Genomic DNA, 20,945 nt, shown 5'->3' on the forward strand with positions numbered 1-20,945 from the left:
GCTGATCCTGTAGACACCTGCTCTTGACCTTCATCTGAGTCTCCACGGAAAGTGGCAAAGTCCAATTTCATTTGTAGTTTCTGAGAGTTGACGGGAGTCCAGATGGCAGGCTTTATTTATAACTACAAATGGGAGGGCAATCTTGACATTTTTCCATATTTGGAGATAAGTGTTCAAATTGACGTAACAGGCCATGATGGGAAATAACTGAGAAACTCAGAAGGTCATTTATTTGATCTTCAGGACAGGATCTGCTGTGCAGGATACAACTACAGCCTTTGCCTAAAGACCTTCATTGAAGGAGGGAGCCCACTCCTCAACTATCAAATGCCTCATACTTTAGGTTTCTTCAAATATTTAGCTGAAATTTCCTTCACTGTCATTTCTACCCACTGGTTTCAGTTCTGACCTTTGGAGCAAGAGCAAACAGGTATGCTTCATCTTCAATGTGATAACCCTTCAGATATTTGAAGATCACTAGTTATTTATTTTTTAAACACACACAACTTACTCATCAGGTACAACATTAAGATCACAATAAAAGGTCAGGGGGGGGGGAGGAATCATGTAATTCTGTGTTATTGACTATCTGATGAAGAAGAAAGCAGAGCAGGAAGAGAGAACATGAGATATAGTTCCAGGAACAAATGTTCTGGATCACTGGGATAATTAAAGCAGGACATCCACTGAAGTTCTTGAACTAGCAAGATTTTCATATAATTAAATATGTTTACAGTATTGAGAGGTCCAGCACAAGCTTGTTGTAACGAAGTCCCATTGACTGACTGACCAAGTCATGACTAGGTTCCATTCCACTGCTTTTAGCTACATCTAATTGTGATCCCTAGCCGGAATTAAGATTGCCGGAAGAAATATCAACAACCTCAGATATGCAGATGACACATCCTTGATGGCAGAAAGTGAGGAGGAATTAAAGAACCTTTTAATGAGGGTGAAAGAGGAGAGTGCAAAATATGGTCTGAAGCTCAACATCAAAAAAACGAAGATCATGGCCACTGGTCCCATCAACTCCTGGCAAATAGAAGGGGAAGAAATGGAGGCAGTGAGAGATTTTACTTTCTTGGGCTGCATGATCACTGCAGATGGTGACAGCAGTCACAAAATTAGAAGACGCCTGCTTCTTGGGAGAAAAGCAATGACAAACCTAGACAGCATCTTAAAAAGTAGAGACATCACCTTGCCAACAAAGGTCCGTATAGTAAAAGCTATGGTTTTCCCAGTAGTGATGTATGGAAGTGAGAGCTGGACCATAAAGAAGGCTGCTCGCCGAAGAATTGATGCTTTTGAATTATGGTGCTGGAGGAGACTCTTGAGAGTCCCATGGACTGCAAGAAGAACAAACCTATCCATTCTGAAGGAAATCAGCCCTGAGTGCTCATTGGAAGGACAGATCGTGAAGCTGAGGCTCCAATACTTTGGCCACCTCATAAGAAGAGAAGACTCCCTGGAAAAGACCCGGATGTTGGGAAAGATGGAGGGCGCAAGGAGAAGGGAAAGACAGAGGATGAGATGGTTGGACAGTGTTCTCGAAGCTACCAGCATGAGTTTGACCAAACTGCGGGGGGCAGTGGAAGACAGAAGTGCCTGGCGTGCTCTGGTCCATGGGGTCACGAAGAGTTGGACACGACTAAACGACTGAACAACAACCACAATTGTGATCAATTGGTTTTGCGAAAGCATGCCCAGAGTGCCCAATCAAGAACTATAAATCCTTTAACGACTCTTAGGAAGTCATTTCATAGAATCATAGAAGTATGGAGTTTGAAGGATGAAACACTGACACACAGCAGAGACACAAAATTATTACTGCATGAACCGCACGAAATAAATATATATTTTACCTTCCCATGCCCAAATGGGCCAAATGTGACCTTGCATAAAATGAACAAACCATGTAGGAAAGAGAATATTGGATGAGTCTTTTCCTGCCATACTTACTGACTTTACTGGCAATTATGGAAAAATTGTACTGTGCAGTGGTCTCTCTGTCCAGCAATTCATTTGTGGCAATAGTTCCTTCCATTTCATCTATAGTAAAGTAGCTGTCCACATCATTCTTCCAGTCTATGAAGTACCTGCAGATGTGTTTCGGGGAAAGAAAGAAAAACAAGAAGGAAATAGCAATGCTTAGCTATCATAATAGCAGTTGGTGAGGTATAATCAGTTTTGCTACTCTGGTTTCCCTGATTTATAATGAAGAAGCAATGACTGCTTCAATGCCAAGTTGGAAAGCTAAATAAAGAAAGATGGACTTGAGAAAACAGTTAACCAAAAATATACTGTATAATAATATTTGACTGTATTTTGGTCGTTCAAATTTGTGTTTTGGAGTGCATGCCTTCTTCACTTCCCCACTGCCCACCCCCAAGACCATCAAAGTTTAGAACAAACCTTTTTAATGTATATTTGTTAATGCTTTTCATAAATCCAATTTGTACACTTGTTTTGCTGGCTGTATTCATAGTAACTTAGAAATGTTGTGGAAAAACAATGATCACAGTATAGCAAAGTTGCCATAAAGTGAAAAGAAAGAGTGCAATCTGTAAACGAGTGTCATATGGAAAACGGTTTCATGTGTGAATAGTTACATTTGTATCTTGTTACCTATTTATGAAAGCTTATAGATGGGTATGTTTGGTGTCTTCTGCCTGAACTATGAGGACACAATTCTTCGCCAGGAATAAAGCTTGAAGTTTTGCCTCAATGCCTTGTTTAATGACTCCGCGAGGCAATGAACCAATGGTGATTTCCCACCACAGTAAGCATGCTTCACCATGTACTTTCATTGTTTATTGCTGTTTTATGATTATTTTATAGATTAAAGCTACACTGATTTATGCTGTTGATTGTAAACTGCATTTTATAGAGAGGCGGGATAAAATGCTGCAAATAAATAAATAGAAAAACTCCTGAAAAGCCAGACATACAAATCTATCTCTCAAGTTCTATAACATTGAGAACCTTAGAGGTTGTCATAGGTTGTGCTCTTTTGAAAACAAACTACTGTGTTGAAATTTCAGGAGGTGGTTCAGTTTTAACTTATTAGAGAGGATATGAGAAAGCTTATCTCCCATCAGATGTCAGGGAGATAAAGAATTACACAACTTTTAGAAAACATCTGAAGGATGTTCAGGGAACTTTTCAATGTCCAACATTTTATTATTTTTAGTATTTTCCTAGAAGCTGCCCTAGGTGGCTGGGGAAACCCAGCCAGATGGGTGGGGTATAAATACTAAAATGTTGTTATTGAATGGCTTGGTTAAGGCAATTGTGTCCTACTACTCTCATGGAATATGGGAGATCATCAAAGAGAGGTTAAGTATCACAGAACTGATCTCACACAAAGGTAAAACACACAGTTGCAGTCAAAATCTGGATTTTTGTTTTGTTTTGTGGGCTTGGGCACAATTATCCATTGTGCTTCAACATTACTCCGGTTTAGCTTATAAAAAATATGAGCTCCACAAAAGTGCCACAATTTCCCAATATCCCAAGTAAGAAAAGGTTTCTGGAAATGTTTCAGAGTTAATCCTCTCAGATCCAAAAACAAATCACTTCTCAGTTCATGTATTGTCTTCAGCATCTCATTTCTCAAACGGTGGCTTACGCAACTGTCCAAAATCATGAAAAAAATATATTAAATACAAATTGGCTCTAGCAAGTGGATGGGAACTGAGTTGGCACCTCCAAAGCAAATAGGATTGTGGATTATGTTTTGCTTTACAAATACAGAATGTGGAATGTTAACTGTAATTTAATACGAATTCTATTTCACCCTTCCACTATTTTCAGCTAGGCAAAAATAACAGCAGATGCCGCAGAGAGAGCCATAACAAACTGTGAGTACCTATTTGGTGATGGATTAACATTACTCATGCTGTTAACACTCATGTTTGCTCTGACAGAGGATCTGCAAGTCCAGCTCTATGAATTGTTATTATATGGATTATTGAAGGGTGGGCTAGCAAATAATCCAACATGGTTATTGTGGCCCATTTAAAATCCTTTCATGCCTTCCTTTTTCACGAAACTTGGGTGCTAGGGGAAACATTTCTTGAATAGTTTGACGTTCCATACACAGTCTAACTGACAAGGGTCAGCAAACGTTTTCAGCAGGGGGCCAGTCCACTGTCCCTCAGACCTTGTGGGGGACAGGACTATATTATTATTTTTTTTTGGGGGGGGGAATGAACAAATTCCTATGCCCCACAAATAACCCAGAGATGCATTTTAAGTTAAAGAACACATTCTACTCATGTAAAAACACACTGATTCTTGGATCGTCTGCAGGCTGGATTTAGAAGGCGATTGAGCCGGATCCGGACCCAGGCCTTAGTTTGCCTACCAAACAGGTCCTGTATACCTGAAGGAGCGTCTCCACCCCCATTGTTCAGCCCAGACACTGAGAGCCTTCTGGCGGTTCCCTCATTGCGAGAGGTGAGGTTACAGGGAACCAGACAGGAGGGCCTTCTCGGTAGTGGTGCCCGCCCTGTGGAATGCCCTCCCTTCAGATGTCAAAGAGATAAACAACTACCTGACATTCATCTTAAGGCAGCCCTGTTCAGGGAAGTTTTTAATGTGTGACATTTTAGTGTATTTTTGGTCTCTGTGGAAGCCATCCAGAATGGCTGGGGAAACCCAGCCAGATGGGTGGGGTACAAATAAATTATTATTATTATTATTATTATTATTATTATTATTACCAATGGTCTAACATAAAGTGACAGTTTACCATCTGGAACCATGCGGTTCCGGTGCCCAATTGGTTTTCTTTCAATGCTCAATGGTACCTTTAGTTGAAGAAAACCTGAGAAATACATGCATATATACAAAGAGCTGCCTTTTACTTTATGTATGCTTATGTTAAAATTCTAACCACCTCCCAACCTGCTGGGAAAACAAAACTTGATCCGTGCTCTGTTTGACAACATGCCGCTACTGTGTTCTTTTGTGGCACTTTAATGAGACACATGCAGGAGAACTTCCCAAAGGATTGTGCTAATTTCACAACAGTTGTCATTGGGGAGCCTATGCTTGAAGAGTAATTTGTCACTGAGGCGACAGAGGAACTTGCAACATTTCACCCGATGTTAGTAGCAGCTGACCTCTTTGAGCAATTGGAGTCTTGCCCCACCAACCACATTTGGCCTTCAGCTGCTCCCACCTGCCTGCTTTCTTACTTACAACCAGTTTAGGGTGTGGTACTTCTGCTTAGGGACGCGGGTGGCGCTGTGGGTTAAACCACAGAGCCTAGGACTTGCTGATCAGAAGGTCGGCGGTTTGAATCCCCGCCACAGGGTGAGCTCTCGTTGCTCAGTCCCTGCTCCTGCCAACCTAGCAGTTTGAAAGCACGTCAAAGTGCAAGTAGATAAATAGGTACCGCTCCTGCGGGAAGGTAAACGGTGTTTCCGTGCGCTGCTCTGGTTCGCCAGAGCTGGCCACATGACCCGGAAGCTGTATGCCAGCTCCCTCGGCCAATAACGCGAGATGAGCACTGCAACCCCAGAGTCATCTGTGACTGGACCTAATCGTCAGGGGTCCCTTCACCTTTACTTCTGCTTAGTCTCAGTGCTGCCCCTTGCAGAATTCAGCAGGGCAGAGAATGCAGACAAAACTACATTTCTCTCTCCCCCCCCAAAAAAAATGTTTAAAATAACGCTTGTTAAAAAAACCAGAAGCTTTTTGGTTAGGAATTGTAGGTGCAGAAATACCAAAGGAACTGAAAAGACTGTTTATGTACGCTACAACAGCTGCAAGAATGCTTCTTGCCCACAGCTGGAAAGATGACAATATACCTAATAGGGCGGACTGGGAGGTGAAACTATTGGACTATGCAGAGATGGCCAGTTTAACCGGAGAAATCAGAAATCAGGAGGATCAAAACTTCAACAAAGAATGGGGCAAATATATATTGTACTTGAAAGACCACTTGAACTCTTTGGCAGACTTTAAATAATTATTGCAATGACACATACACTTTGGATATAATGGAGGATGGTAAAATAGATGGACTTACAATATGCAGTTAAGAAAGTTATTCAAAGAACCCACAAACGGGAGGAGGGAAGTTTCAGGATTCGGAGCAACCTTGTGCAATTCTAATATTTGTAATAACATCTGTGTGAAAGAATTTGTAAAATAAAATAAAAACTTTTTTTAAAAAAAGAGAATGGAGGCAAAACTAGAATGTTGTTTTTTTGCTTTGGCTCCCCCTACTGTTGGCCTCCTTTCTGCTGTAACCAGCCCAAATGGACAATAGCCATCACTGCCTGGCTTAGGCCCATACTGTTGGGTGTTTTCCCATTTACATAGGCTAAGAAGTGCATGGGTCTGCACATGAAAATACTCTTTCATCACTCAGGCAGGCACCAAGTTTTTTAATGCTCAAATCCAAACGAGATGATTTGTTTGCTTTCTTTCCCTGCCGCTTGCAATGGCGAGAGATATGTCACCAGTTCTGCTGACCTGAACAAACACCATTTTACTGCGAGGGCCCAATGAGCAAAGCAATTATTGATTTGACAGGATGCAAAACTAATTTACATGGATAGTCCTGCAGGGAGTGAGAAAACCTAAAGCAGCTAATGCTTCCAAAATAGCAGTACATTTCATATTCCTGCTTTACCAAACAGCTCTACACAAGTGGGAGGGGGAGAGAGAGAGAGATTCGCTGCATTCTGATTAAGAAGCACTTCCTAACTGTTGTCTACACATTTCATTGCTCCTCGCCTTGCCCTTCTACGATGCGCTGTGCATTTGCTTAACAAATGCTCCTGTCATCTCCATTGTCAGCTTTTCATTTCTCATAATGAGCTAAACGGTTTATCAAGAAATGTTGATCTTTGAAAATGCTTATTCGGTTCTAATGTTTCACAGGCTGCTGGGTTATGGGGGCAATGATGCTTGACTCAGAAAGTGGGGTGGGGGTGGGCAGACAGAATCATGTCCTCTGTTTTAATAACAGCACAGATGTTTTGACATGATTTCCAGTGAATGATACAGGCATCTGAATGATGCCTGAATAATGAATGAGCTGAGTATACATTGAGTTCCATGAAAACAGCTGCTTTGCCCATGCAATCTCATTTATTCATACAAAATAACATGGGGAAATGTATCTTGTTCACTAGGAACATAAATCTATGGGGATTTCTGCAATTTCAGCATTTTTTTAATTTTTATTTTAGCATTCCCAAGTACCAACTACTACAGAATATGTACACAAAGGCCCCTTTTAAATCTATCCTATTGGTGTAGTGGGCTACATGTCAGAGGCTGCACATGGATACTGTGGGCAGGCTCCAATGTGCTCCATCGGTGAAAGGCTTTAAGGGATGCAGGTGGCGCTGTGGTCTAAACCACTGAGCCTCTTGGGCTTGCCGATTAGAAGGTCGTGGTTTGAATCCCCACGATGGGGTGAGCTCCCTTTGCTTTGTCCCAGCTCCTGCCAACCTAGCAGTTCGAAAGCATGTCAGTACAAGTAGATAAATAGGTACTACTGCAGCGGGAAGGTAAACGGTGCTTCCGTGCACTCTGGTTTCCGTCACGGTGTCCCGTTGTGGCAGAAGCAGTTTAGTCATGCTGGCCACATGACCAAGAAAGCTGTCTGTAGACAAATGCCAGCTTCCTCGGCCTGAAAGCGAGATGAGCGCCGCAACCCCATAGTCGCCTTTGACTGGACTTAACCATCCAGGGGTCCTTTACCTTTACCTTTAAGCTTGCACAGAGAAATTCCTCTTTCCCCTCCCTCTGCACTTATCAAAATCTGTTCTAGGGTTTCACCTAATCAATAGACTTTGGGCTATTGAATTTCAGCCTCTCCCCTTCTGTTTTAAGTCATTGTTGCAGAGCCCTCTATGACACTAATTCAGCTCAGCGCCCAGTGCTGCTAAGCTGGTCACACTCTCCTTGCACTGATGGGACATATTAATTGGATACCACACACAATACGGAACAACTAAATTCTGAGACTCCCAAATCCTTAAATTGTGAAGTAAAGCTGCCTCGTGCATCTGGTACACATCCTCTCAGGATTTCTCAATTTCTTCTTCATTCAGTGCTTGCCTCTCTATTTCTATATTCCTGACAGCTTTGATCTTCACCCAATAAACTCGTTCCTTCGCTGAAACTTTGACTGCTTTGATTCTATCCAAACAAGAAAAATAAACCTCAGCATTCTCGATGACTTTCTGCAAAACAGTTTTCCTCCTTCCCTATTCTTTAAATAAGTGGATTTCCTTTCTGCTATCATTTAGCTATTATCTTCTGATCCCCATATGTCAAAGCTAACAGATTTGAAAGTCCCTTTTTTGCCTGATAAAGTGTAATAAATTGCCAGGACTAGTGTTACTTCTGCTAATGTGAGCTGTTTTGAAGTGCTTTGTTCTCTGGAGTTGTGCCGTCTGCTGCACAAAGCACAGATCTGTCTTTTGTTCCTGTCTCCATTGTTTTGCAGATTACAGATTTGTGTAATAGGCATTGTGATGGCTAAAACTGTGCCTGGAAAACATCTCAGAGAAAATGAATTAATTTGCAATGAAACTATACTGCACAGCACATTATATTGCCTACTGCATACGAGAACACTTATTGTCTTCCACTGTCTTCTTAAAGACCTATTTTCCAGTCCCCCTCAACTGCATTATGCTTTGCAAGTTCTTTCTTTAAAATATTATTAAAGTGACATAGGCCATTATTTACCCTGACAAGGCAAACTAGGCTTTAAAAAGCTAACACAGCATAATGGTTGTAAGACACACTTGGAAGTTGTAAGCACACACAACTGTTTGCAACTAATTTATGCTTTTGCTAACTTCTGTTTATTGACTTTTTAGTTTTAATTAGTGGAGATAAACCTTATGGAGCACTGAAGTCTAATACATCAGTAACTAACAACTGCATATATTTTCTTTCCTTCTGTTAAGCCAATAGATAAATAAGCAGGATCAGCTTAATAAATAGGAAATGGGGGTCTTGACAATTATCCTTTTCAAATAAATAAATTGCAGTATCTCCGAATCAGCACTCCTACATATTAAAGCACCGAAGGCATTTTCTGCAAAAAATGCAAGAGTGCAGCCAAAACCTACAGACCTTTCAGAGTTCATCTATGTGGACCAAGAAGTGTCCTTGTTATTTATCCTAAGGAAAAAAAACAGCCTTCATTTAAAAAAATAAGATTCTAGTCCTTATGGTTGCAGTGATGTTCACTTGAAGCTCTGTCTTTTCTCCACCTGCACATTAAACAGGGCTGGTAAAAAGCAATTTCCTAATCAAAAGCCCTTCAGCATTTTCAGGCATCAGCTTTCAGACAAGCATTTCCAAGCTAGAGTCAGTTAGGGTGATGCCATGCCTTTGACCATTTCCCATCACTGTGGTTTCTTTCCCCCTCTGTGGCTATCCAGTTTTAAATCTCTGTTGTTTTAAGGGACAGATTGGAAGGTGCTGCTTTCAAACGAATGTGCTACAGCCTAGTCCGTTAGCTACTTTCTCCCCATGTTGGGGATTAAGACTAATACAAGGTTCCAGAAGGGGCTTGCCAGGTGGGGTGGAATCAATAGGCTAGCTTCTCAGTAGCTAGGTCACTGGGGGGATTGAGGAACTGGTGGAGATCTTGGCATGGTGCAAATATGCTGGTCAGAGCACCAGATTGGCTCTTCTGGCGTATTTGCACCACGCTGTTCCACCTCGACCCTCCTGATCCATAGAAGAGAACATCTTATAGGCTCTATGTGAGTTTCCCCTATATCTTGTATCTAGATCTAGTACAGTGGTACCTTGGTAATCCGTTCTGGAAGACAGTTTGAATTCCGAAACACTTGAAAACCGAGACTCAACAGCCGGCCATCTTGCACTCAGTGGAAGCTGCGTGGCATGTTTGACTTCTGAGGCGTGTTCCAAAATCGAAGCATTTACTTCTGGGTTTATGGCATTTGAAAACCAAAATGTTCAACCTCTAAGATGCTAAAAAACTGAGGTACCACTGTACTTTTTTTTCTAGAAAAAAGGTGCCAGAACTACGTACCCCCATAAAAAAGCACTGTCTATATCTATATATGCTTTCCTTTTAGAAACTCCAAGTGTCGATCCATGTTCATCCTTGGTTTCTCAGTAAAACTACCTGTTTTGTACCCCTGTAAAATTTTATTTTCAGTTTATGAAGCATTCTATATCTACCCACCATGCTGATGAAGAATTCTACGAAACAGTAGTCAATATCCAGAATTACTGTTCAGTGTTGGACACCAGTGTTGAATACACAAAGCTTCACAGCTTCTCTTCCACCATACAAAGTTTGGCACCTCGCTTCATTTAAAGTTTTTCAGAGACTTTGAGACTAAAGAGTTCATTTTGAACCTTTTATGATTTGAAGGAATTCTATAAAGATTGTCTATTACATATATATATGGTCATCGTTTTGCCTAGACATTGTTGAGGTTCTCTTTCCAATCAGGTCCTAAGTCTCCTTGCTTGTGCTCAATCCCCCATTCACCAAACAGTACATACTCCCAGTCCTGTATGAAGTTCCTCTGCCTCCACCCCCCCAAAAAAGACCAACCAATTGTTCAATTTATATTTATCAGCTGTAGTTTGCAAAAGCTGTGTATCAGATCTTCATTTCTATCAGAATGTTTCTGAGTACCCCATGACATCACAGCAGTCAGCCAATGCCTTGGGGTATGAGAGAGAGCAACAATATGGGGGGGCTGTGGTTATCAAGGCTAGCCCTGCCCCCAAAAGCCTTTAGGTCAAATCCATCTGTTGCACTGTAGAAACCTAAGAATGACGATCAAACTCTTGGGTTTAGAATATGGGTCACTTTCCTCATCCTCTAACAATAGACACAGAGTGGCAAATAGTTGATACTTACCTTAAAGATCTTTCAGAGCACGTCTATCACCTTGACACTAAAATAATCTGATTTTTGGAATCAGATGTAGGATGCTTTACTGGAGTGAACCAAATTAAATGTGTCATAAGCCAATTTACTGAAGTGATATTTAAGAAATGCCTTGCTTTCATCAACCATAAGCACATGGTTCTCTGTTGGACAGCTTATTATTTAAATTTGAATGAGGCACTGTATCTTAAGCCATTGATTGTTCATTTTCACAATAAGAGGGTTAAACATTGCCAATGAGCCAGAGCATGTAAAGCCAATAACCTAGCCTCATCCCTTGAAATCCAGATTTATTATAAATATTTTCAGGTAGATATTTTGTAGTGGGAAAAGTGGCATTTCTAAGCACCCTAATCCTAAATTGAATTACATTTGTGCCGAAGCACATTTACTCAAATACTTATTTGGGATTATTATTAGTGACATTATTAGCAGATGTCATTCACATGCTACATGACATTTTAAAGAATTAAAGAACCAGGTTCCTGACCTGTGGGGCTTGCAAACTAAAAATAAAAATTGGGGAAAGAGAGAAAAGGGGAGGCAAATGTAGAAGAGGAAGATGATGCATAAATGTTCAGAAAATGGGAGTTTTGGGAGGAAGCTGGAATTATTTGAGAGCTGGACTTATTTGAGGGATGGGCTGATCAGCTTATTCCATCCCTGGAATAACACTGACACTCACTCATAGCTTTGCTCCATCCTGTTTCATCCCTTTGCAGGTCATTCCAATCCATGGTTTGAGGGTGACCAGAATGGTCATGTATAAGAAATCAACAGAAGCTAGTTTGGGGATTCCCAAAATTCAGGGCCAGCCCACGACGTTTTGTCACTGTGAGCAAAATGTGCTGAAGCCGCCACTCCCTTTCACTCCCTGCCCACAGTTCTGCATCTCTGCTGCTGTGTTGCTGCCAGCCCCATCATTGCAACTGTGCCCTCACCTATGGCTGCACCTGTGCTGTCAACATGACACAGCTGTGAGGGCACAACAGGTGAAATGAAAGCCCCAGTGGGGCTGGGAGTAGCACGAAGGCAGGGGATGGATCTTCCACTTGAGACAAATGGCCTCATCTTACCTCATGGGTCACCCCTGCCTCATTTTAACTCATGGGTCACCTCCTTCCATTTGTTAAACATTGTACAGACATACACTGTTTTAGACTGGAAGCCTTCCTTTTGGCCTCCAGGACTTGGGGAACCTTTGTCATTCCACTATACTTGAAGTGTGGGATCCAGAAGGTTCCTCCAGAATGTAAGTGCTCTGAATTCACCGGGTTTTTGTTTTCTTGGAGAAGGACCAAACTGCTGGTCTTTCGTTTTGAAAACAGAATTAACTGCTCCTGAGGTTCATGCTGCTTTATGTATTTATATATCACTGACAGTTTCAACTTGGGAAGACAAGGAGCATTTTCTCACCTGACGACACTGCTGCCAACATCGAGGTCCTGGGCAGTAACAGCTCCAATAATGGTCCCGACTGGAGTATCTTCATAAACCTCCATAGTGTACAAAGGTTTGCTGAAAATGGGCGGTTCATCCATGTCCAACACATTGATCTTCACTGTAGCAGTATCCTTGAATGGGCCCACAGAATGGAAGCGATGGTCAAGATGCACATTTGATGCCTCTACTTTAAAAGTGTATGCCTTCTTTGTTTCAAAGTCCAATGGCTACAATAAAGAGGAATGCAAAATACAATGTCAGATCAAGGACTTAAAAGAAGTAGTCTAAAACCTATCAGTGTGTGAGAAAAGACATATGCATATTTTAAATAATGAATAGAGGACTGTTTTGCTTAGTATATTTATAGTGAATATGCATTTTGGTCAAGGATGGGGAGGAAGGGACCAATGACAGACAAGAGGGGCTGCAGCTCAGTAGAACAGCATGTACTTTTCATACATAATGTCCTTAATACAATCATTGAAATGTCACAGAGTTAGCCCATGTGGCCATCCCCGCTTGCTATGCTATGAAATCCCAACTCCCATCATCATTGCTAATGGTCAGGGATGATGGGAGTTGTAGTACACAATTGTTTGTGGTTACCATGTTTGATAGGGACATGGGTGGTGCTGTGGTCTAAACCACTGAGCCTAGGGCTTGTTGATCAAAAGGTTGGCGGTTCGAATCCCTGTGACGGGGTGAGCTCCCGTTGCTCGGTCGCAGCTGCTGCTAACTTAGCAGTTTGAAAGCATGTCAAAGTGCAAGTAGAGAAACAGGCACCACTCCAGCGGGAAGGTAAATGGTTCTCCAGAAGCGTCTTAGTCATGCTGGCCACATGACCCAGAAAAACTATCTGCGGACAAGCTTCGGCTCTATCGGCCAGTAAAGCGAGATGAGCACTGCAACCCCAGAGTCGTTTGCAACTGGACTTAACTGTCAGGGGTCCTTTACCTTTTACCATGTTCAATACCCATGAAGCAATGGAGTTCAACAAGAAGAGGGCTAGGAGACACCTTTGCCATTACATGGCTGAATTATGGGCCATTGGTTTGAATTCAGTTTGCTATACATTTTTGGCAGCTCAGTAATGCAGCAGGGAAATGTGGCCCTCTTGGTTCTTTTGGACCTCAGTGGCTCCAGCATCACCAGCCACAATGCTCTCCATCACCTCTTCTCTCACGCTCTGCTTCCCCAGTCCGCTTGGTTTCATTTGTCAGAAAAGATTGGTGTGGGTGGCAGGAATGGTCTAAATTTACTGAAAAACTAAGGCAAAAAGAGCAAATTGGATGGTTGTCATTTTGGAAGAGGCATGCTTCCTTTCCCCAGCCACCTAGAGAGTAGGTAGAGAGGAGAAGCTTTTGGCAGAAGGGAAGGCATACTAAGCTGTGCAGACACATATAACATTCACATGTGCCACCAAAAAAGCCAGCCTCTTCATCCTGCAGCACCCTTTTATGTAACAAAAATATATATATTGAAGCATTCAGCAGGCGATTCTGGCATTAGAGGGAACAGTGGATCAAAATACCAGCATGGTGGAAGGGGGAGGAATCAAGAGCTGCTTCAGTAATTATTTTTAGAAGTACTGGGATGGGGAGGAAGTTATGACCTGAGAATTCTATACATAAAGCCATGGATCACTGCCAAATTTTACACCCTACCCTCCACCTCAATATGCCGTAATGAATGTCTTTATGTCTTATACTGCCTGAGGCTGACAAGCATGACAGAATATCTACGTATACTGTGAATCAATCAGTTCCACCATTCAGCATGAATCCAGGTAATTTACCAACACGATGGTCTGAAATCTTTTTATTTGCCGAGCACCGTCTTGTCCTCGCTCAGTCATTCCTATCCGAACTATCATTTCTGTCCCACATCTATCCCATTATAAGTCCAAAAAATAATAATACGTTGCCTTTTTATTTTTTAGATCACACACACAAGAAGTCTACATGGTTTACCCTGCTGATGACAAAAAAGAACCAGAGGCTCTGCTGTCTTTACAGACATTTAACTGGATTGGGCCCCTGATTTCTTGTGATGGTTTACTGTGGATGCTTAGCTAGGAGTGACATCTCGTGGTCAACTTTAGGAACATCACAAAGCAGTGTAGTTTTAAAATGCATGGAACAGAGAGGGGATTAGAAGGAACTGAAATTTAAAGTTTTGCAATGTACAAAAATTAATGCATACTTTTGAAATTCCTGTTGCAATTAGTCATGTTCTGACAATATCCTACCTGGCATGTATGCAATCTCTGCTTTTTATGGCACTGGCAACAAAAACGGGTTTATTATGAATTTGCAAGAGATTAATAGTCACTCTACAGGGACGCGAGTGGCGCTGTGGGTAAAACCTCAGCGCCTAGGACTTGCTGATCGCATGGTCGGCGGTTCGAATCCCCGCGGCGGGGTGCGCTCCCGTCGTTCGGTCCCGGCGCCTGCCAACCTAGCAGTTCGAAAGCACCCCCGGGTGCAAGTAGATAAATAGGGACCGCTTACCAGCGGGAAGGTAAATGGCGTTCCGTGTGCTGCGCTGGCTCGCCAGATGCAGCTTGTCACGCTAGCCACGTGACCCGGAAGTGTCTCCGGACAGCGCTGGCTCCCGGCCTTTAGAGTGAGATGAGCGCACAACCCTAGAGTCTGGCAAGACTGGCCCGTACGGGCAGGGGTACCTTTACCTTTACCTTTTAATAGTCACTCTAAGTAAGAAAGAAAAAAGCAAGTTTTGGAAAGTGGCCGAATAATGACTTTCCACAGGGATGCATTAAACCTTTTTGAGACATGTCCGACTGATACTCCTTTTCTCTCAAAATTCCTCAGGTGCGTTGCCTGAGGAGGTATATCTACATTTGCTTCAAGTGTTGCTTCAGACCTGAGGAATTTTACAAATCTTAGCAAAATCCCACAAATGTCTCCATTCACCAGAAACCTCCAAAAGCTCGCTCAAATTTTGCTCTAGTACACACACGGTGACGACCTTAGATTTTGGTTATTCTGGGCCCATTGCATGATGACCAGTCTATTTCCTGGTAAGCAGCAATAAATAAATAAAAGGTAAAAGGTAAAGGACCCCTGGGGTCCAGTCAAATTCGATTATGGGGTAAGGCACTAATCTCTGCTTTCAGGCAGAGGGAGCCAGCGTTTGTCCACATGACTAAACCACTTCTGGTGCACAGGACACCGTGATGGGTGCCAGAGCTCATGGAAATGCTGCTTACCTTCCTGTCACAGCAGTATTTATTTAGCATCAATGTGACTGGCTGGAGGTCAGGTGAGCAACAGTACCACACCACATATTGCTGCTATTTACCAGGAGATAGAGGGGGAGAAGGGTGAAGGGGTCAGTACTGTGCAAGTGCAACAGGAGTGACATATTGTATCCAACCACACCTGAACTGTTGAAAAGTTTTGCTACTCCCAGGGAACCTGCTGTATAAGTCGTGAAAATGGAGGCACCTGAGAGCATATAAGAAATGCTGCTAATTGATCTCTCTGCCCCTTGGGAACCTACTGTGGAAAAAGAGGTGCAGGAGGAGAAAGATTGGCTGGCTGTCAATGAGGAACTACCTCAAACTGATTTCTCCACCCCATGGATGTCTGCTATAGAAAAGGGGATGCAAAAGGATCCGGTGCCTGCAGAGATGGAAGAAAATGTAGAAAACACACATCATGCATGGTAGGTAGAGAAAAAAGGTTCTCCCTCTCTCCTGCAGGATGCAGTAGTCATAGCAACAGCTTTGCCCAGGCAGGCTCGCGATGTGACCCATGAGAGCAGCAAAATAACCAGAGTGTGATGAGATAAAATCAGGCCAAATCTTTATTGATAGCAGAAGGCAGGGTAAGAGTTGGCATGGCATTGGGTCCCAGGACTAGTTCAACATTCCACAAGTCCCATGTTGATGGAATGGATCAAGCCAGGTATGGACCACCTCAAACCTGTTCCATGGGAGTCAGCCAGTGCTGAACCTTGCTGTGGTACAAGCCAGCAAGCAAGGTGTCACTGGGTGCAGATTCTAACAAAGCAGATACCCCAAGCTTGGGAGTGCCCTGGTCAATCCTTCCCTCAGGCCACTTATGGGGGCTCCCCCATACTATGTTGATCCTGTCTAATGCCATTTCCACCCTCATACAAACAATGGTTTTCTGCCCAATGAAGGAAGGCCATAATTTCACTGAAGGAGAGATGAAAAAACCCCAAACAAGTGCCAATCAGGTTGAGAGAGAAGAATTCATTTCTGGCCATGTCAACCAGCGACCCAAACTTGCTCAGTGAAGGCTCTAACCTGAGGGTGGGTGGGCACTGGGCAGGATGACCCTGAGCTCCAGGGCTCATGAGACATCTTTTCCCCCACAAGCTCATCACACAGAGAGGATACTGGACAAAACCTTGCCCAGTATTTTGCTGCAATCTATGGGCCACAGTGTCACCAGGCAAAGGCGTCTCAGACTTACTGGACACGGAAAGAGGCTTAAAAGAGAATTAGATAGATTAACGGAGGATAAGGGTACAAGTTTCTGGGGGTCATGAGTGGGATAATACTATTGAGCCTGCTTCTATCTGCTTTGACCCTGTGTAAGCAGAAAGCTGGATAAACGGGCCATGGGCCTGTCTCAGCAAAGCTCTTCTGATAATCTTATGCCACTGTATTTATTGCTATTTGGGATGAATTCACAGAGCTCTCCTCAATGAAGGTATTTGAGGAGTTTCAAAGGGAGCAACAGGTGTTTCAACAAGGCTAGGGGAATTTCTTCAGTGTTTATGCGCGGCTCAATCCCAAAGCTGTTGCCAAAGTTTGACAGAAGTGAGATTTTTGAAGTGAATTTTAAGATTCCTGCTTGGGTGAAATGCCTGAGGAGATTTTAGAGAAACAAATCTAATTTTATAAGCTTGATGAACACTATAATCCTAACCACGACTAATCGGAAGTAAGACCTATTACTCCCCAGGTAGGTAGGGTTAGGATTGCAGACTAAATTGCTCAGAGGTTTCTGAGAGAGAGAGAAGGAGATTAATCTGCATCATTCAGAGGAAGAAGCATGAATGAACAAACCTATATTGCACTAATTGAACTCAATGAACTCAATAATGATGACAATGAAAATCAATCAGATAGTCCTGATTTATTAGACTTCTGCTTCATATTTCAGCCTGAGATTATTACTCAGGAGCTCTGCGACGGCATTTCCCATGACCTGTGCAGTTTGATTTTTGTGGTACGTAGCCTGCACTGAGATGGTCTGTGTTGCATTGGTATCTGTTGATACCCTCCGCAAACACTTGGGAGTTTGGTTGCCACCACATCTTGCCTGACATGAAGGTGACTATGGAGGTTCCTCCTTGGAGAAACATCTGAGGAACTTTGAAGGAAGCCTAGTCAATCACGTGGATGGCAGGCAGGAGCAAAGCATGAGAAGCATGCCGAGGAGTTTGTTAAGCACTAACCAGAATTCTGATTCCTTCCTACATGCATCCATTGTGAATATAATCATGGTGCAACTAGTTCTGGATACCAGCTATTGTTATAAATCAGGGCTGGGGTACCACTGTTTCTCCAGAAGCTGCTGAACTCCAACTCCCATAATTCTCAGGGCTGATGGGAATTGGAGTCCAAAAACCTCTAGACATCTATGGTTCCCCAGTTCTGCTACAAACAATTAAGTAAAATGGAAACCTGGGATTTTACTCCATCTTGTCTGTACTAATCTACTTTAGCACAAAATATGCTGATTTTTTTGTGGGGTGGGGGGCGGGTTCTGCTTTCATGCAGACAAGGAGAATACAACATTTTCTTTCAAAATTAAAGCAAAATCAAATTTTGAAGCAGAGAATGCAATACAGGCTGAAATTGATTGAATATGCTGCTGCAATAAACACAGCACAAATACTGAGAAGGAAGTGTTTCTCTTCATTCACAGTCTCCGCACGGTGACAGGAGACACGCAGTGCTGTCTGCTATCTGTGAAGACTTGCACAGCTAAACAGTTTCTATATTTATCCACAGAGCAGGCACTGCATGAATAGGAACAGCCAGGCATTTTCCTATGCTGCATTATCAATGTGCTTTAGACCCCAGTGTAGAGAAACCTGTTCCCATTTGCTCTCTTTGTTTCAGGCCTGCATAATGTGTGACACACCAAGCCAAAAACACCTGACCTGTCACATATTGCAAACCCACTATTTGCTGTTGGTTTTTCTTTTGTTGGGGAGGGTATGTAGTCTCCAGAAGGTTATGAAACAAGAGGTTTGTTCACCCCTGTGGGCCAAGATGCTTTGTTGCACAACCCATCAAGCAGGCTTTCTGTTTCTTCTATCAGTTAAGGAAACAAAAAATTTAATACAGTGGTGCCTCGCAAGACGAAAAGAATCCGTTCTGAGAGTCTCTTCGTCTAGCGGTTTTTTCATCTTGTGAAGCAAGCCCATTGACGGATTAGCGGATTAGCGCTATTAGCGGCTTTTAGCGGCTTATCGGCTTATCGGATAAGCGGCTTAGAGGCTTAGAAAAGGGGGGGAGGAAAAAACCCCGCAGGAACTCACAAGACATTTTCGTCTTGCAAAGCAAGCCCATAGGAGATTCGTTTTGCGAAGCACCTCCAAAACGGAAAACTCTTTCGTCTAGCGAGTTTTCCGTCTTGCGAGGCATTCGTCTTGCGGGGCACCACTGTACATGTATTAATCACAGAATACCAGAACTTTGAATTAAATGATAGCAGATGGCACAGTGGGGCTGCACAGCTTACCTGATATCTCTCTGGCTGAATTGCTATCCAAAGCAGGATGGAGATGGGCAAAGGCAGCAGTGAGGTCAGCCTGGTGCAAATATACCAGAGGAACCAATCTGGTGTTCCTGCCAGCTCATTCGCACCTTGCTGACCTTGCCACTGCTCCATTCCAATGTGCAGCAGCAACTTGGCCTGAACCCCAATGCAACTAAAACATTATATTAAAAGGGCTTAATATTATCTCACCACCGCTTGTGAGGTGGCCCAATAAGATGGTCTGACTCCACCTTCCATAGGTGATCAAACCTGTATGAATCACAGGCAGACTGCAGACTACACCTGCAAATGGGTGTGTGTGTGTGTTTGGTTTGAATCCTGCAAATGGACTTCAAAGTCCATTCAAGGGGCTGCCCTTGAGACTGACCCAGAAACTCCAGCAGGTGCAGAATGCCACAGCGAGACTCCTTACGGGGTCCTTGCTGCGGAATCACATTCACCCAGTGCTATACCAGCTGAGGGGACGCAGGTGGCGCTGTGGGTAAAAGCCTTAGCGCCTAGGGCTTGCCGATCGAAAGGTCGGCGGTTCGAATCCCTGCGGCGGGGTGCGCTCCCGTCGTTCGGTCCCAGCGCCTGCCAACCTAGCAGTTCGAAAGCACCCCCGGGTGCAAGTAGATAAATAGGGACCGCTTACAAGCGGGAAGGTAAACGGCGTTTCCGTGTGCGGCTCTGGTTTGCCAGAGCAGCGATGTCACGCTGGCCATGTGACCCGGAAGTGTCTTCGGACAGCGCTGGCCCCCGGCCTCTTGAGTGAGATGGGCGCACAACCCTAGAGTCTGGCAAGACTGGCCCGTACGGGCAGGGGTACCTTTACCTTTACCTTTATACCAGCTGCACTGGCTCCCGGTGCTGGTTTAAGGTGCTGGCTTTAACCTTTAAAGCCCTATACAGCCTAGGACCCTCGTACCTAGGGGACCGCCTCTCCTGGTATGTCCCACTGAGGACCTTACAGTCTTCAAACAAAAACACCTTGGAGGTCCTGGGCCACAGAGAGGTTAGGCTGGCCTCCACCAGAGCCAGGGCATTTTCAGCAATTTGATTTGAACTGATTTTAGAATGAATTGATTTTAGAATGCTGTATTATTTTACTGTTGTTAGCCGCTCTGAACCCGGCTTTGGCTGGGGAGGGCGGGATATAAATAAAATGTTATTATTATTTATTAAAGGAGTCGTTTGAGGATGTGCTGCCAGCAGCAGCTTTGCATCCCTTGCTGGCACCCAGGACACGCGCCGGGAATGGGGTGCGGAGGGTGAACAAAACCTGCCACACCACTCAAGCCCTCACCTCCGACACTGCCAGACAGGCGCATGGCATAGAGGGATGCTTTGGTAGGGCTAGGCCGGGCTCTGGCGCCCAGAGACCCCCCCCCCAGTGGCAGGCAGGGTGGGATGGAGATTACTGCAAAGGGGTTGCTTGGTTCATGCCTACTCAAAATCATGTGCTTGGGGCTATGCCCCCCTAGCCCTCCACCCATGCTGTGCCCCTGGCTGTCAGCACCAATCAGCTCATGGGCAAAGAGAATGCACATTCAAATGAGCTTGCTCTCAGCAGCACCGAAGATGCAGTGATCCACTTCCCCACCCCTGTTCTAGGAAAACCAAAAGCCAGTTCCCCACACTTGTTCCAGGGAACAATCTTCTCCTTCATTGATTTTCAGCTGTGGGGCAGCTACCTAAAAGGCCTTGCTGTTGCTTAGGCATGGAAATATTATATATGAGCCCACATTCATACCAGTAAGTTAATGAATTGTGAGTTTCAACCCCCCAAAAACCCACCTTTTCCACTGACTCAA

The 20,945-nt window shown here is 43.6% G+C and overlaps 1 protein-coding gene and 1 long non-coding RNA gene across 5 annotated transcripts in view; one reads left to right on the top strand and one right to left on the bottom strand.

Moving 5' to 3' along the window:
• The window catches only part of CDH12 (cadherin 12), a 666,500-nt gene that overhangs the window by 16,421 nt on the left and 629,134 nt on the right, over positions 1–20,945 (bottom strand). For all 4 annotated transcript variants that reach the window (XM_082234335.1, XM_082234336.1, XM_082234338.1 and 1 more), the window contains 2 exons: positions 12,338–12,591; positions 1,960–2,096 (listed from right to left, as the gene is read on the bottom strand). In XM_082234335.1, the coding sequence (XP_082090461.1) occupies positions 1,960–2,096; positions 12,338–12,591 (391 nt within the window). The remainder of the gene's footprint in view (positions 1–1,959; positions 2,097–12,337; positions 12,592–20,945) is intronic.
• LOC309538989 lies at positions 2,489–6,089 on the top strand. The gene is made up of 3 exons (XR_014222582.1): positions 2,489–2,763; positions 3,814–3,860; positions 5,772–6,089. It is a non-coding gene; the product is annotated as an uncharacterized lncRNA (long non-coding RNA).

Source organism: Podarcis vaucheri (genome assembly GCF_965113315.1).
Source record: "Podarcis vaucheri genome assembly, chromosome: 8".
In the NCBI taxonomy this organism is placed as follows: Eukaryota; Metazoa; Chordata; class Lepidosauria; order Squamata; family Lacertidae; genus Podarcis; species Podarcis vaucheri.